At 32.3% G+C, this 17,269-nt stretch overlaps 1 protein-coding gene across 1 annotated transcript; it reads right to left on the reverse strand.

Moving 5' to 3' along the window:
• Positions 1–15,507: 15,507 nt before the first annotated feature.
• Positions 15,508–17,029, reverse strand: LOC131056854 (uncharacterized). Its single transcript, XM_059220284.1, has 2 exons — positions 15,813–17,029; positions 15,508–15,687 (listed from the first exon to the last, which is right to left on the reverse strand). Exon 1 carries the CDS (start codon positions 16,870–16,872, stop codon positions 15,820–15,822), a length of 1,053 nt encoding a protein of 350 aa, XP_059076267.1. The 5' UTR covers positions 16,873–17,029; the 3' UTR covers positions 15,508–15,687; positions 15,813–15,819.
• Between the last annotated feature and the right edge of the window lie 240 nt (positions 17,030–17,269).

Here is a 17,269-nt window from a genome sequence, read left to right on the forward strand (position 1 = left end):
TCACTTAATCAAAAATATTCCAACACATACAACAGTTTTATTCCTTAGCACAAACCTTGATTGAATTTACTCATATTATCATCATCAATATACATCATTCTCAATCATCATGTTATTTTAATTGTTAACAATATGATCCTCACTTTTTTCTCATTACTAGTAATACTTTTATACCTTTACATAATTTATGTGTGCTTATTTTCTTATGTGCGTTATTATTTATTTGTAGTTTTTATTATCATTGTAACAAATTATCAAAAAGACGTCATGGTCTTTCATATCAATACACCAAGTGATAAATACTTGCAAGTGACCTTTTAATATGATCAATCATTTTCTATATGTATGCATCATCACCTTTTTCCTTATAACTTGGTAAATAACATCAAGTCCTACACCATATATCAAGTTGTTCACATAAAATTTGCTTGACTTTTTCCCTCATCTATCCATATTTATGTATCATTTTGTCTTTATCCTCCAATCCCTTCATAATTTTCAAGAGCACGTCCAATACATGAAACTTACTTATCTTCTAAAGGGAACATCCTATCTGCATCATTGTCATCACTCTCATTATTTGATTGACTATAACATCAAACTACTAGTTTGTTCTCTTCCTCAAATGCATTGTGTTTTATTCTCCTTTGAAATCACATTTATTCTCCTAGTCAAAACATTGTCTCAAAGAGAGAAAAATGTAGATGCATAAAAATTTACATATCCAATCATGTCATGATTTCTTAATTTTTGTGGGTCCTAATTTTATTTTTCGTAAGTGCTAGTTAATTTCCTAATCCCAATATTCCCCTTCCCAATTCACATGATTTAATAATATAGGGTTACCAAATCTTATTTTCTCCACTCAATGGACCTAAATTTGATCATTCTCCACCACCCAACCTATAATTCCTCAACCAATTTGATCCCCACCATCTATCAAATAATCTCCACCATTGATCTCTCTATTGGAGATTCTATAAATTCAATATTTCTAGTTTATTTTGATATGTAAATTGACTACTTAACATTATACTATTTGTATGAGAAACCACATTCTTCCAAATGAACAATCATAGAAAATTGCATTTGTGATAGAATATATCCAATAGATAACATGTTTCTATTTTATTTTATTTTATTATTATTTTTATTTCTTATACAATATAAAGTGATAATTAAACATTAAACATAATTTAATCTTTTACAATTTTATTCTTTATTTTATTTCTATTCTTTTTTTATGATGTCATTATCTTTTACATTTTAAAATACATAAATTAGGGTAAATATGGGACAATATAGTGATGTGTGACATAAAAAACCAAATACATTAAATGCCTCTTCTAAAAAAAAAGTCAAAAAAGGAATGTAGATTTAGAATTTCTCCTTGGTTAAATAGGGGAGAGGGCCCAATACTTGTGCACTCTAACTTCATGCTTCTCAAAATCATACATGGAAATGATATTATTTAAATGCATGATCGATTTTCTGTAAACAAGACCGATGAATTTGGAGAACCATATGCGAAAGATTCGCTCCAAAAATAGTAGACTCTTAGGGAACATAGTTAAATGATATATGCATGAGAGTCAAAGAAGAGGTGATGTAATTAAAAGGAGAGATTAAAGAAACATTAGGCATCTCAATAGGATAAGCATTGGTGGAGTATTTTAATATTTATTATTGTCAGATATTTCTAATATCAAGAGGAAAATTAAATATTAACTTTAGCATTTAGAAAATTGTTAATGGGAATTGAAATTTGTGACCTTAGGGAAGTGCAAGAAAGAAATTATTTTTACAAATGGAAGAGACTTTTCAAGAAACTCAATAGTCATAATGGAAGCTTATTTTGGACAAAAATTGATGATGTTTTATTTATTTTTCCAAGAGGGGCCATGAGGGTTCACTCTATATATTTGGAGGTGATTTCACATTTTGATCATTCTTGTTTACATATTTGATAAAGCTTCTACTTGTTTCTTTAGAGGTTGATAAACCTATGCAAAAGGAGAATAAGTAATGGGAGTTTGAATGTTTCGAGGTGGGCTAAGGATATTATTCTAAGGTTCATCAAGGTGAAATCTCATTTAGAGTTTGTCATTGTGCAAAATGGTTTTACTCATAGTTTCTTTTGGAATTTGTAGGAGTTTGCCAGAAGCTTTGAGCTAATAGTTATGAGATTGTATTTTCAGGTGTTTTTAGCTTTGATAATAATATATAGGTTTTATTTTTATCTTATTTCATTATGAAAGTTGATATTTTATCATTCATAATTTGGATATTGTGATTTTGGTGAAGTTTCTTTGAAAATTGTGTGATCTTCTAGTTCTTATTGGCACCATATTTGCTCTTAGATTGGAATAGCTTATTACAAAAGTTATTTACTATATTAAAATAGTTTCTGATAGTAAATTTATGTACCTTGTCATGTGTTGTAAATATTAACATTCATTCAAATATCGATTTATGGGGTTTGATTGCATTCTTGTGTGATTATTCTAGCTTATTTCCTTGGTAGTGTTTGATTAAATTTCTAATTATTTGGAAAATAAATTCCTCAATTTATTAAGGTGAATTCAGATTTGATCTAAAGTTTTTGCTAGGTAAATCACAATAATCCATCTCAAGATATACATAAAGAAAAAATGGAAGGAAAAAGCGCTCCGCAAAAATTGGCGAAGGCAGATGAAGGAGATGAAGAATTGCAAGAGGGAAACCAGGATGGATCAGTCTTAGAAGGGTTTACAGGTGGTAAAGGTGATTTTGTTATTGATCTTTCAATGGAAATCTCGGTAGAGAAAGATTTGTGGGAGGATTTTGCAGTTATTGCAAGGATAATTTGCCCTAAAATGTCTCGAATGGAAATAAATAACTGGATTTTCAAAAATTGGGTTCAGGACATTGTGGCTAAATATATTCCAAAAGGTTATTTTGTGGTTGTCTTTGCCCAGGAATTTGAAAGATGTTGGATGTTAAATCAAGAAAATTGGTTTGTTAATGGCAATCCAATTTATTTATAGCCATGGACCCCCAATTTTGACCCTACTCCCTTAGCAGTGTATGACAATCCAGTATGGATTCGGCTGTATAACCTTTCGATTGAATATTGGGATGATGTGTTGTCGGAAAAAAATGGAAGATCTTTGGGCACTCTATTGGAAATAGACCAACAGATAATTGAAAATAACTATTACAAATTCGCTAGATTGCGAATCATTGCGGTCCAAAGAATACCAACACAAATAATTATTTCTATCATGATGGGCAAATGGAGGTAGCAAGTAGAGATTAATAAGGTTATTTCTCCCTGCTCTAGATATGGTAGTCGCCTTCATTCGGTGGTGAATTGTATAATTTTTTTTAGAAGAGTAAAAGGTTTCCCACCCAGAAAGGAGAAGAAAGTATGGAAAAAGATGGAAACTCAACCGTCACAAGTGGTTATATTCAAAGATATCTCAAAAAAGGGGGATGGGATGTCAAATTTGAATAATGAAGCAATCAAAGTTTTTCCTTTGGATCTTTCTATGAAGAACCAAGTGTTGGAGGTTGACTACTCTTCAAAAGAGGGCCGATTAGAGGTGGGGCCTAACTTTAATGGGTGTGATAGTTCTATTCGAATAGACAATACTTTCATTTAAAATCCTCTCTTTAAAGAATTGTCAGATATCGAGTTTGAGTATGATCTAGGATCGGAAGAAGAATTCAAGTCAGTAGATGAATTAGACAATGTGGATCAAAGATGTATCAACGAATCTGTGAATGCTCTGTTAGGGAAAACCAAAGGAGTGCATGGAAGAAGGACCAATAGGAAAGTGAGAGAGGCCAGAGCCAAAGAGAAAGGGATAGTGAGTGACATTGAGTTTATGAAAAATACCAAGGGAGGACCTGTCTCCCTTGGTGAGACATGAAAATAACTACTTGGAATGTCAGGGGCCTCTCGACCCCTGACCAAAGACACTCGGTTAAATGAGTGTTAAGAAAGAGCACAAGTGAAATCATAGTAATGCAAGGAACTAAACCTAGCATAGACAACGCTGAAGGTTTTTTAAAATACTGTAGAGATTGGGAAAGAGTTTTTCAAGAGGCCAATGGTTCTGTAGGTGGGCTAGGAATCTTATGGAAGCTAGACAGTTTGAAAGTTAATCTCTCTGAGAAAGTAGAGAATTAGATGATTTGCAACGTTTACAGCATTACGGCGAATTTAGAGTTTCCATTAATCAATGTATATGGTCCATCCAAAACAACAGAGAAGACAAAGGTATGGAATATTCTTACAAATAAGATTAAGGATTTGATGAGTGACAGGGTTGTTGTGGTAGGGGATTTTAATGCCTTATTGGATTTGGATGAGAAAAAGGGGGGTCTGAAAATGACTAATAAGGTGATGGATTATTTCAAAGACTTTATAGAACAAAATATTTTAGTGGATGTTGTGCCCCAAAATGGTCGATACACATGGACTAATAGAAGAGTAAACTTTGCAAATATTTCTGACAAATTGGATAGGCACTTTATTGGAGAATATTGGATGGGGTCTTCCTTCCAAGCGGAGGCATGCATTCTCCTTGTTTCATTATCCGATCATTTCCCGATGGAATCAAAGTTGAGTGAAGGCCTACCCAAGGGGATGGAAAGCTTCAAATTCGTAAGTATGTGGTGGAGAGATGGGGAGTTTATTTCCAATCTTGAACGGTGGTGGAAAGAAAGTAATATATTCAAGGGTACCCCTAGCTTTTTCTTTGTAAAACGAATGAATTTTATGAAGGAAAAAATCAAAAGGTTGAATAGAGATTATTTCAAAAACATTTTTGAAGAAAAAAGTTGAATTGAAGAAGCACTATTGCAAATAAACTTGGACACCATTTTGAGTGGAATGACCAATGACACATTCCTAAGAGAAAAAGCGGTAAAGGGAGAGTTGGCAGAGGTTTTACTAAGAGAAGAAATATTCTAGAGAGACAAGTCCAGAGAACTCTGGATCAAAGAAGGAGATGCAAATATAATTTTTTTTTCATTCGTCAATGAAGACAAAGCGTGTAGAAACAAAATTGAGACTATCATGGATCAAAATGGCAAAGTTCATTCTTCCTTTGAGGCTATAGAAGAGATAGCAGTTAATAATTTCAAAATATTGCTTGGCAATAATAATGGAGTGAAAAACATTCAATCGACTCAAATGGTGGATGTTATACAACAAGAGATCTCCGATGAGGATAACAAATATCCGTCGAGCCCTTTTTCTAAAGAGGAAGTGAGAAAAACAATTTTTCACATGCATCCAAACAAAGATCCCGGTCCGGATGGAATTACAATGGAATGTTCCCAAAAATCTCAAGGTCTTATGGGTGATGACATCTTTAAAGTGGTGGAGGATTTCAGAAAATAGGGGAGATTTGTTAAAGAGATCAACCATACTAACATTGCCCTTATTCCAAAGAAGCAAGATTGCATTTCAATGGCAGATTATAGACCCATATCTTTTTGCAATTCTAGATATAAAATCATTTCCAAGTCAATGGTGAATAGACTCAAACCAATTTTGATGAAGATCATCTCGTCGGAGTAGCATAGCTTCACCCCAGGGCGAGAGATTACTGACAACATAATCATGGTAGTGGAGACTATTCATACAATGTATATTTCTAAAGCTAAAGGTATGATCATTAAGTTAGATGTGAACAAAGCCTATGATCGGGTATCTTGGAACTTTCTCATTGATGTTCTTAAAAAAATTGGTTTTAAGCAAAGGTGGTTGGATTGTATAAAACATTGTGTTTCTTTTGTGAATTACACTGTGATTGTCAACGGGATTGTTAGCGGTTTTTCCAAGGCTACTAACAGGTTAAGCCAAGGAGATCCCGTATCACCATTTTTATTTGTATTGATCACAGAAGTGCTTGGAAGGAGTATCAAATTCAGAGTTGGACAGGGGGCATGGAAAGGTATTTCTATCAATGGGAATATGGAACCTGTGTCATATTCGCAGTTTGTGGACGATATAATATTATTTGGAGAAGATTCAGAATGAGAAGCTTTGATAATAAAAAAGGTGCTATATGATTATGAGGAATGCTCTAGTCAGCGTATGAATAAACAAAAATCGATGATATATTTTTTAAATTCAAACAAAAGGACATAGTTGAAGATCAAGAGCATCTTGGATTATGGTCAAGGTTGTTTTCCTATAAAATATTTAGCGGTGCCATTGTTTGCTAGGAGAGTTGACACTAAAATATGGGAAGAGGTGATAAACAAGTGCCAAACAAAATCGAACTCTTGGAAAAATAAATTCTTGACTCAAGCCGGAAGATTACAAATGATCAGGTCAGTACTCTCGACTATCCCAACTTATTTCATGTCTTGTTACTGCTACTACTCTAGATGGGATGCTGAAGAAATTCATTTGGGAAGGTCACAAAGAGGAGAAAAAAATTCCCTTAATCAATTGGGACATGACATGTTTGTTAAAGGAAGATGGTGGGGTAGGATTGAGAAAAATGAACCTTCAGAATTTGGCACTTGGCACTAAATTAGCTTAAAAAATGTATAAATATCCCCACAAGGGATGGTGCAGACTGATGGAAAATAAGTATCTGGATGCGAATGAGATTGAAAGAATATTTACTATGGAAAACATCGCAGGAGGTTCACCAATTTGGAGATTTGTTTGCGAGAGTAGGAAAATAATTACAAAACATCTTACATGGAAGATTGGCAACGGGAAAAAGGCTATGTTCTAGACAGATTCTTGGTGTGCGGAGGAGACATTGGCAGACGTGATGGAAGATAAAGATTGCGTCAATCAGGTGGAGGCAGAGGTAGGTATGTTTGTGGTAGACTATATCGGGCAATTTGATCCCTAGAAGGAACCGATTATTTGGAAAATAGTTTGCTTATGGAACATGGGTAACTGTTTGAAACTGATAGAGATTTTAAAAGGTGGGAAGGTTCATATCTCGAATGAGGAGGACACACTTATATGGAATGTGGCAAAATCAGGTAACTACAAGGTAAATTTGGGCCATGAATTGCAAATAAGGAGACAAAAGGACAAAAATTGGCCAACGATCCTATATTGGGATAAAAGGGTACTCCCAAAGGCTGGTGCATTCTTATGGATTGTGCTTCATAGAATGATATTGACAAGTGATAGGCTAAAAATAATTGGTATAGCGGGGCCTAGCAGATGTTATCTATGCAAGGAAGAGGAAGAAATAGTTGATCACCTATTATATGGATGCAAATACTCAACTCAATGTTGGGATTGGCTTTTAAGAAAGTTACAAAATCATCTGGTTCATAGTTGTACTTTCAAAGATTTCAGATTTTCTTGGCCTACGGGTGGCAAAAACTCGAAGTGGGGCATCTTGTGGATCATAGGACCATCAATTGTCGCATGGCAGATTTGGAAAGAATGAAACAAAAGAGTTTTCAGGGAGAAAGAATTGGAGGTTACGATACTCATCAACAGAATCTAGGCGGCAATTGAAGAAAATGTAAATGCTAAGATATATGGACAGAGTTACAGATTATACTCCAAGTGGGATATGGAAATAGAGCAGGTATGGAATTTGAAACAGTCAAGTTACCACAGATTGAAGGACAAATCGAATGGAAGGAAGAATGCCAAATGGAGTCCGCCGCCTCCTGGCTGGAAAAAGATAAACTTTGATGGTGCTAGTCGTGGCAATGTGGGTTTGTCGGGTATTGGGGCTATGGTCAGAGATGAGGAAGGAAGTTTTGTAGGGGCTATATGTGGTCCTTCAATAATTGTTTCCAACAATGTGGCAGAAATTACTGCGTTAGAGGAGGGCTTAAATGGGTTATCGCTAACAAACAATCAAAAGTTGTTATTGAAGGGGACTCTCAAATTATACTTAATGGTGTTGACAAAAAAATATTTACCAACTGGAGGCTTAACACATGGATCCCAAGAATAGACCAATTGATTCAAAAGTTAGGAGACTATTAGTTAAAACACATATATCGTGAAGGAAACTGTGCGGTGGACTTCCTTGCTAACCAGGGCATAATCGAATATCAGACTAAGGCCATATTAGTGGCAGATTCAGTGTACAAGGACCTGTGTTATTTTCTGGAAGTTGACAGAGATAAGATCCCAAGGATGGGGATCGGGTAATCCCAACTGTAGATAGGAACCATTGGGATAAGAGAAGTACTCTCTTATCAGTTTCATTGTTTGAGGGCAGCGCAGGTGTATATATGGAATCAACTTGATGGATTTTTCTTTGGTTATTGGGATTCTGGTGGTTGCAGAGGCGACGAAAGACTACAATGACACGTTGAAACTCAAATTCAATTGAATTTAATGGACATGGTGGGATTATATAATGCAAGGGGCACCAATTTTTTTTTTCTCATTGTGGAGGAAGATGGTGCATCAGTTTGGGCTTAGCTACCTCTACAAAGAGGAGACACTGGAGAAATATTATGATAGATTGTTTGACATCGACACAGATGGTCTTGAAGTGATCTGCAAAATAGTAGAGGGAGCTCTTAGTGAGGATAGGCACTGGTGCGATGGGCAAATCTATGAAATGATTATGTGTCTACTTATTGATGTATTACCGTCCAAGGAGGTATGTATCAAAAAAATCATTGGATTTGTCAAGGACGTAGATGCAGATGCAGTGGGTGGTGCAATCATGGAGGTGGAAGAGGAATGGGCCAGCATTCTGGGTCCCTTTTTTAACACTGTGGTTTTTTTGTCGGATGTCGAATGCTCGGATTCATAGGACAAGGAATAGGGTGCAGTAGTGGCCCTCAAAGCCAAGAAGGAGGAGTTCATGAATAACGTCTAGGAAGTGTTTCTAGTGGGTGTAAAGAATGATGACATGGACCCCTTTAGACAGATGATGTGGTCAGAGGAGGGTTGGCTTTTGGATGACAGTATTGACTTGGTGGCGATGATCGAGTCTCAGGTTGGTACCATCTTGGGGCTTTTATAGTTTGGCTTGTGCAGTGTCTTATTGCAATAGTTTATGTTTTAGCTTTGTGTATGTAGGGAGTTTTTTTGTTAGTAGGACTACGATTGTAATATCTTTTCATATATAATATAGGGAGCTATCCCCATCAAAGATAGCACTTGAAAAGAAAAAAGAAAAAAAAAAATAATCCATCTCAAGATATGTTCACGAAGGAATATTACAATTACAGCATATGAGGACTCAAATTTCATTTTCATATATAATTTATATTTGAATTAAATATAAATAATGTTCATAATAAATATTATGAAGAGCATGGTCCAATGGCCAATCACGATCTTTGATCTTTCGGTCTCTAATGGTGACTTCTACACCACCCAAAACTGTGAAACTAAAATGATCCACTTCGACATTCTTTACGAGATGTCACATAGCCCACACACACACACACACACACACACACACAAAGAGTGTGTGAGATAGAGAGAGGGGTTTGCAATCATCTAAGACATGGATAATACATGGCATCCAAGCATACAACAAGAATAATTTGCACAACATAATATTAAGATATCGTATCACTCTAACATCCAAATGAACTAACTCTAGGAGAGAGAATAGAAAGAGTCATCATAGTGGCCTTAACCAAAAAATTCCAAATCCTTCATTAGAATAGCTTGAAATACTAGAAAATGTCAACATTCAATTGGGGGAGCACACTAGAAGCTATGTTATGTGTTTTTGATAAAAATAGGAGAAATGTTTGTGATGCCCGAGCTATTTAAACCCCTTAATCTCCATCATTTAATAATATTAGTAGTTTATAAAATAGATTTACAGTACTAAAAATCTTTTTCTCATTGTACCTTCAAATGTTTAGTGTAACTATCTCTAAGAGTTACACATTTTTTGGATGAAAGAATTCTACCTTTTTTTCCAAAACAAAAAAATTACCCCTTTTGATTGAATACAATGTTCAATCAAACATATTTTATAAAATAATTCAAATTTTTATTTTTTAATTATCTTAAAGGGTTTAGATACACACACACACACACACATGTTAATATATATACATGAATATATATGTATAGTTAGAAATTCTATTTATGTGTGTGTACACATGCATATATATATATATATATATATATATATATATACACACATGCACATGCACATGTTAATATATTTATGTTTCAAATGTTACAAAAAATTTGACGATTTTAGTTAGTTTAAAGTGATTAAGTCTCATATATATGTGTATGGCTAGAAATTGTACACACACACACATGCTAATATTTTATGTTTCAAATGTTTTAAAAAATTGAGGATTTTAGTTAGTTTAAAGTGATTAAGTCTCACATATACATCACTTTTCTTATTCCTACTCTTCCTTTTTTGAGTAACCCTACCATCTTCACCAAGTTGGGCACAACCACTAAAGAAAGCATTAGGTGAGGAGAAATACCAACCCGAATTTGGAGAGGGGGGAATAAAATCAGCACGGGGGCACCATAGACCTTGTGCCCACCTGATTTACATATGCTTAGAGTAATCAGAGTTAGGATCATATTAGAAAAATGAATGTGGGAGGGGTAGACGGAAGTGGTATCTCCCCCTCCTCAAGGGATATCATAACCACCACATTGTTCCGCATTCCCAGAGAGGTCACATTAGTAGAAGGCAGAGTGATGTCTCCTTCAGGTTGGGAATATAATTTCTTTGAAGTTGTATTCCTTTGATCCCCCAAAGATGACTTATTGGGGGTTTGCAACTTCTTGAGGAGCTCTTCAATAAAATGGTAATCCGCATATTCATCCTCTGAGGCATCCCCTCCTGGAATTTTGTCCATAGGCATAGACTCAAGGGAATAGGGGAGCGTTATAATCAAAGATTAGATGTCTAGGCTTAGAGAACTTTTGGCAATAATTCATGGCATTCTCATAAACCAATGCCTAGGTCCAACTTACATTGCAAGGTAACAAAATTAGTAAGATTCTTATTCACAACAACCATCACACAAGGAAAAGAAAAAAATAACTTGGATCTTAATCTGGTCACCTCATCTATGGACACATAGTGTCCAAATGTGTTGCCAATCCACTATGATATCTTCTCATCCCAAAACTCAAGTGGTAGCCCAAGAAAAAGGACCCACACAAGAGAAATCTTATTTAGATCCACAACGGGATCAAAACTAGGTTTCCATCTATAAAGAGATAGTATTTCCCATAATCCCATGAACTAGAGAGGACCACAACTAAATCTTCCTCCATTGTAAATTTGAGTAGGAATAGAATACCAAGCATAGAGCTAACTATAACACTTCCCTTCAATCACCATTTTAGAGACACCCATTTCCTTACCATCTCAATAGTGGGCTTGAAAGAGAAAAACTTCCAACCAAAGTGATCTTCATTGAATAAACTACTCGATTTACCATCAAAACTAGTAGCACAATAGAAATAATTATAATTTTATAGGAATAATAATAATATAATAATTTTATCAATAACAATATAGTACTAATATTTTTAACTATGAATTAATAAAAAATAATAAAATAATACATATATAAAAAAATGATATTATAATAATATAATATAATTATAACATATATTTTTCTTGGTAAATAAGAAAAACCCTATAATTTAATATAATTATAATATATTAATAATATAATAATAGTAATTTCATATGTATTTAAATTAAAAATAATATAATAATTAAAATACAATTATACAAGAATCTTAATGTTTTTCTATATGACACTAACCTTAATCTAACCTTAAATCTAACCATACCTCTAACTTGACCATAGCCTTGTCTCTAATTGAATTGTAAACTTAATTCAAATAATATACTAAATGAATTCAAAAGAGTATAATTTAATCAAAATCTTGTGTATATGTATATGTATATATGATTTTACTTAGGTTATGTTATCCTCATGAAATTTAAAATTATGAAAATTTGAAAATAACATAATATTTAGAATAGCAATATTTTGGTTATTATAATATTAAAAATATTTATTTCGTTAGGTTATAATAAGCTTTGTGGAATTCATAACTATTTATAAATGAAATGGAACTAAACAAGTGCCACATATTGGCTAGTACTTTTTGTCTAGTTTTGTAATAGTAATTGAGTATGTTTTTTTCAAACAACTAGCAAATAGAAGAGATTAATCATTTTGTAACCATAACTTTAATGAAATCCTAACCCTAATTAAGTTGTAATCTCTTTTGAACCCTAACTATAATGCTAATTGAATGTTAATTATAAATTTAATTGAATCCTAAATTTACTGTATAATAATCCCTAACCTAAATTGAACACTAATCTTAACCCTTACCCTAAACTTATTTTAACTCTAATAAAAGTTCTATCTCTTAATCTTATTATAACTCTCATCTTAATTGAATTGTTTTCCTAACCTCTTTGAATCATGACCATGATTTAACCCTAACCCTAAATCAAAAGTTATACCTATAATTCTAATTATCATTAACCCCAACTCCAATTTAACTTTATACATGTGATATTTTATTTGTATTATAAAAATGTTATTTTTATTTTTATTTTTTATTATGGTAAAAATAGGTTTTGAAGGGATCGAAACCCTTTAACAACTGGTTTTAAACCATGAATAACATTGAATATAACCATAAAATTGATAGCCAAAAGATAGCAAAATGCTACAAGACAACAAAACCATAACATTTCTAGTGAACAAGAAAAAAATTATGTTTTTTCCAACCCTTGGCAAAAAGCTTGGTTAATTTTATATTATTAAATTTAAAATTATTAGATTATTATTTTTTAATTATTCTAATTACTAATATATTATATTGTTGACTTATTGTATTATTATTAATATTAATACTTTAATTATTAGAATATTTTTATTTTAAACATTATATTACTATTTTATAATTTTTATAACTATATCAATAATGTTCTCTATTGTATCATGTTATTATTTTATTATTATTTTAATCTTGTTATGTTATCAAAATTTAATAGTATTAAATTATGTGAGCTCTAACCAACCAAGAGCTATTTATAAATTACATAAAAAGTAAAAAATTTGTTATGTTGTAATGGAACTACCAAGATTTTCATAATTAATTAACAATCAATTAATTAGCATCAATATATTTTCACCTCATTTCAATAATAAAGAAAAAATTATTTGTCATGTAGTTACCTTGTAACATATATCAAATAAATAAAAAACTTTACATTTATTATCAAAAATTTTATATTATCAAATATGCATGAGTATAGCTAAAATAAAGTTTTAAAAAATTTAAAGATTTGGATACAGATTCTAAATAATTTGAAAAAAAAATTAAAACATACTAAATATTATTTTAAAGTATCTAAAAATTTGCGTAAAAAATTCATGTAGACATATATATAATTTTAAGATATAATTCTAAGTTACAATTATAATTCAAATCACATTTACTATTTCTATTTCTAAATTATATGACTTCAACCTTGTAATTTCACTTTCATAAAATTTACTAATAGACTCAACTTCGTGCGAATAGTGTTGTTAGTTTAGAGTATAAAATAGAAAAAAGTAAAGAAGGAAAAGTACTACTAAATTGTAAGGCAAATAATTATTTATGAAAATGAATAACAAGCAAGTTTTAACTTCTTAAGTTAAAAATAAGAAACAAAAAATTAAATGTAAGGTTCAACTATATCAAAATAATGATATAAAAAATAAATAATAAATCTATTAAATTAATAAATAATAAAAATATATACATTTATTACAAGTTTCCTATTTATATGTATATTAAAAAATAAATAATATCAAAATTACTATTATAAAAAAATTACACTATTTAAGAACATAAAAAAATATAAAATCTAAGAAACCCAAATTTTATAAATTATAATATATTTTTCCATGCACAAACATGAAAGAAAAAGAAAAGATTAAAGAAGAAGACCGTCAAAAATTTTAATTATCTTTAAAAACAAAATAAAAACTAAAGTTCAATTTTCACTCTCTCCTGCTAATTCTTAATTGCCAAGAAACGCTTTATGACTTTGACTCACAAAATTTTCTCTTCAATATTCCTGTTCTTCCAAACAAACATTGATTAACAAAAAAAATTCATCCAGATACACTTGAATAGCATTTCCTTCTTTAATTATTACAGTCCATAATGGTGTATGGAATCTATGGGTCCTACAATAATTTTAACGCAATAATGGTCTGTGGAATATGTAAGCCCTTTAAATTCGTAAGGTTATTTTAGGCTTTTCACTATTCATTACTCGAACAAAATTCTCTCAGTGTGGCTACCGCCCGTCTAATATTTGATATTTATATAAACAATTCTATTGCATCTCCCCTAATCTTATATTTATCAAAGTTGGTTATATGGAAAATAATGGCAGTTTACATAAATTTTGCAGAAAAATAATAAAGATGTACAAATAACCATTACATATCTATTAGAGAACGAAAAAGAAATACAACATTAAATGACATTAGTTGAACAAGCTGTAGAAATCAAATTCTCAAGCTAAAGAATAATACAATAGCTGAACAAGTCTTCATTCAATTGCAAAACTAATATTTGATTTCTTCTAAATGCTTGTTGTATGGAGCCTCCTTTCCCAAATGAGAACAAAAAGAAGTAAACTCTAACATTATGTTAGAGCAAAATTTTAGCATTTCTATTTTTTATGAATGATAAAACTAGAAAATACAGCAAAACATCTATTTTTCCAAATGTTCATCAAAATAGTTTGTCTCATAAAATCGATCATTATATACTTAGAAAACCTGGTGCTTAAGATAACTTCTACCATCCCAAAACATAACCAAAGATATTAGAAAAATGAATGAAAGTTGCTACCCATTTTATCTTAGCCTAGAAATAGTTCCAAAAAAATGTGCTTGATGCTTTCAGAATTATGGCAAAGAGGGCACTTGGCTGGAACAATCTTTAAAAAATTTAATCTATCCTCAACACGCAATTTGAAATGTAGGAGTTTCCAGCTCAAAACTTGAGCATTCGTTTCAGTTTAGGCTTCCAACTCTGAGCAGTTAAGGTCCTCCACTTCTTCTCATTGAATTTACAACCCTATTTAAAATTAAGCCTTGGATTTAGCTTCATATTTGGAGGGAGATTCAAGTAGACCTTCTTAAAGGGAAATGGTTAAACAAATTTATTATAGAAAAGCATTTTTAAACGATGGTTTGTTTTAAATTGTATTCACATAATGAATTAATGATACTATAATTTTTTATTGATCAGAACTGATTACAAGGAAATCATAACAGTTTGAAGAGAACTGACAAAATATATATATATATATATATATATATATTAATAAAGAGTTACATAAAACCATTATATATCAAAAAATTGACCCAACTGTATAAATATTGATTATATAACAACCGCTGAACCAGCTTTAAGAACTAAATTCCAGCTAACAAAAGAACTAAAATTTTATAATTTTCAACTATTAGTCCCATCTCATAAACTGTTTGCTATGAAAGTACACACATTAATTAGCCTTAGGGTTACAAATATGTATTATGTATTTTCCTGAAATCTAATTTCAGTTTTTCAAATGATAATCACCAAATCTACATGTGCCTTTCTCTTCATTAACAAACACAATGTCACACAAACATTGTTTGAGCCATATGTAACTACCCTGCTTTTCTTCCACTTCTTGCTCTTTTTCTCTGTTCAAAAGCTGCGGAGACAATAATATCGCAATAATCTCTAAATCCAATTTTAAAAAGCTTTTTGATCAAGTGAACCTCCTAATTAAAGTTAACTCAAGGCAGTCAGAAAGAAATTTGCCAACCTTATGATCAGAGAACGTAAACAGGCCTTCTCAATTCTACCACCGCATAGACCCCATTATATCTCATGAGGTTGCAGTGCACCTCATCTTTGTTTATCTCCATGAATATATTCTGATCATTGGGATCTCTATTGTATCTTTCCCATCCAACAATCTCTATGTCATCTGGCCTTTCCAATTTACTATATTGGGATATTTTTAGTCTGTCTCCAGGTTTAGTTACATAAGCATGCTTCTTAACACTGTCAGTGCATTCCCAGAGGTTGCTGAACATTAAGAAGAAGTCGTACAAGTTTGTTCTTTCCTTGAAGACATTGAGTTTAACAATTCTAACAAAGCTATTAAAAAGTCTGTCGTAAAGCCTGTACAATCGACCTCTATTTAAATCTAACAGAATTATCACAAGACTCAATACACCTGAAAGCTTTACATAACTTTTAGCTTGAAGTAATATAGGAAGACTACTTATCACAACCCAAAACTTGCTGCTGAAATCAACATAGTTAAAGCTTGTTGGGACTACAAGATTAGCACCTCTACTGCAAAAGTAACGCTTTGACAATATCTTTTCATAAGCCTCTGTCTCAGATAACCGCTTGCCCACTGCAATTGACCCAGATACTTTTAGAAGCCTTTCTACAAAGATAATATTTTCACCGAAAAGTTCGGAGCATTTTTTCAAGTCACACAGAGCATTAATATGTGCTATGTAATAATAATGATTGTACTTGACTATGTGCCAGTTAGGGAGATCTGACTTATCTTCTTCTCGATGAGCACTTATTTCTTCTATGTTCTTCAATCTGACTGGAGCACCCTCAAAATAATCCAGCATTTCTTCATTCTGCATATAATACTCCCTACTGCTACCCACAACAACTACTGCTTTCTTTCTGTAGTATTGGCTCAGCATGAAGGGAACATATGATAACAAGAGAAGGGCTACCTGATTGCACCGTATAAGCTGCCAAAGTGCATAAACCCATTGCACCCATTGCACCTGTGTTTTTTCAAGCCACATAGGCAACCTGTGTTCCATACCAGAGATCCACTTTTCCATCTGTATTATAGAGGAGAGGAGCAGTAAAATTACACTGAATATGTGAATCTATTGTTGATAACGTTTCTTCAAGAATTTAACATGGAAAAGAATTTGCAAATGGGTTAAGTTTGACTTTTGATCTTTTAGACCGTTTGGTGTAAAGAACGTCATTAAAATTCCTTCATTCAAGTAAAGCGTATAAGAATCTAAAGTGAAAAATTGAGAGAACAACGAAAGGAAGAACGCGAGGAATCACTCAGTTGCGCCTGGTTCCTTGAGGTACATCCCAGTCGACGGGATTTAGAAATTCGCTTTGTCTTCACCAGTCACAAAATGGTAGGTCCGAAATGTGTTCCCATCAACAGACAGACGCAAGCTATGACCAAACTGTTATTCATAAACTAAGATAATCGGG

The sequence above is a fragment of the Cryptomeria japonica genome, chromosome 5, assembly GCF_030272615.1.
Source record: "Cryptomeria japonica chromosome 5, Sugi_1.0, whole genome shotgun sequence".
Lineage (NCBI taxonomy): Eukaryota > Viridiplantae > Streptophyta > Pinopsida > Cupressales > Cupressaceae > Cryptomeria > Cryptomeria japonica.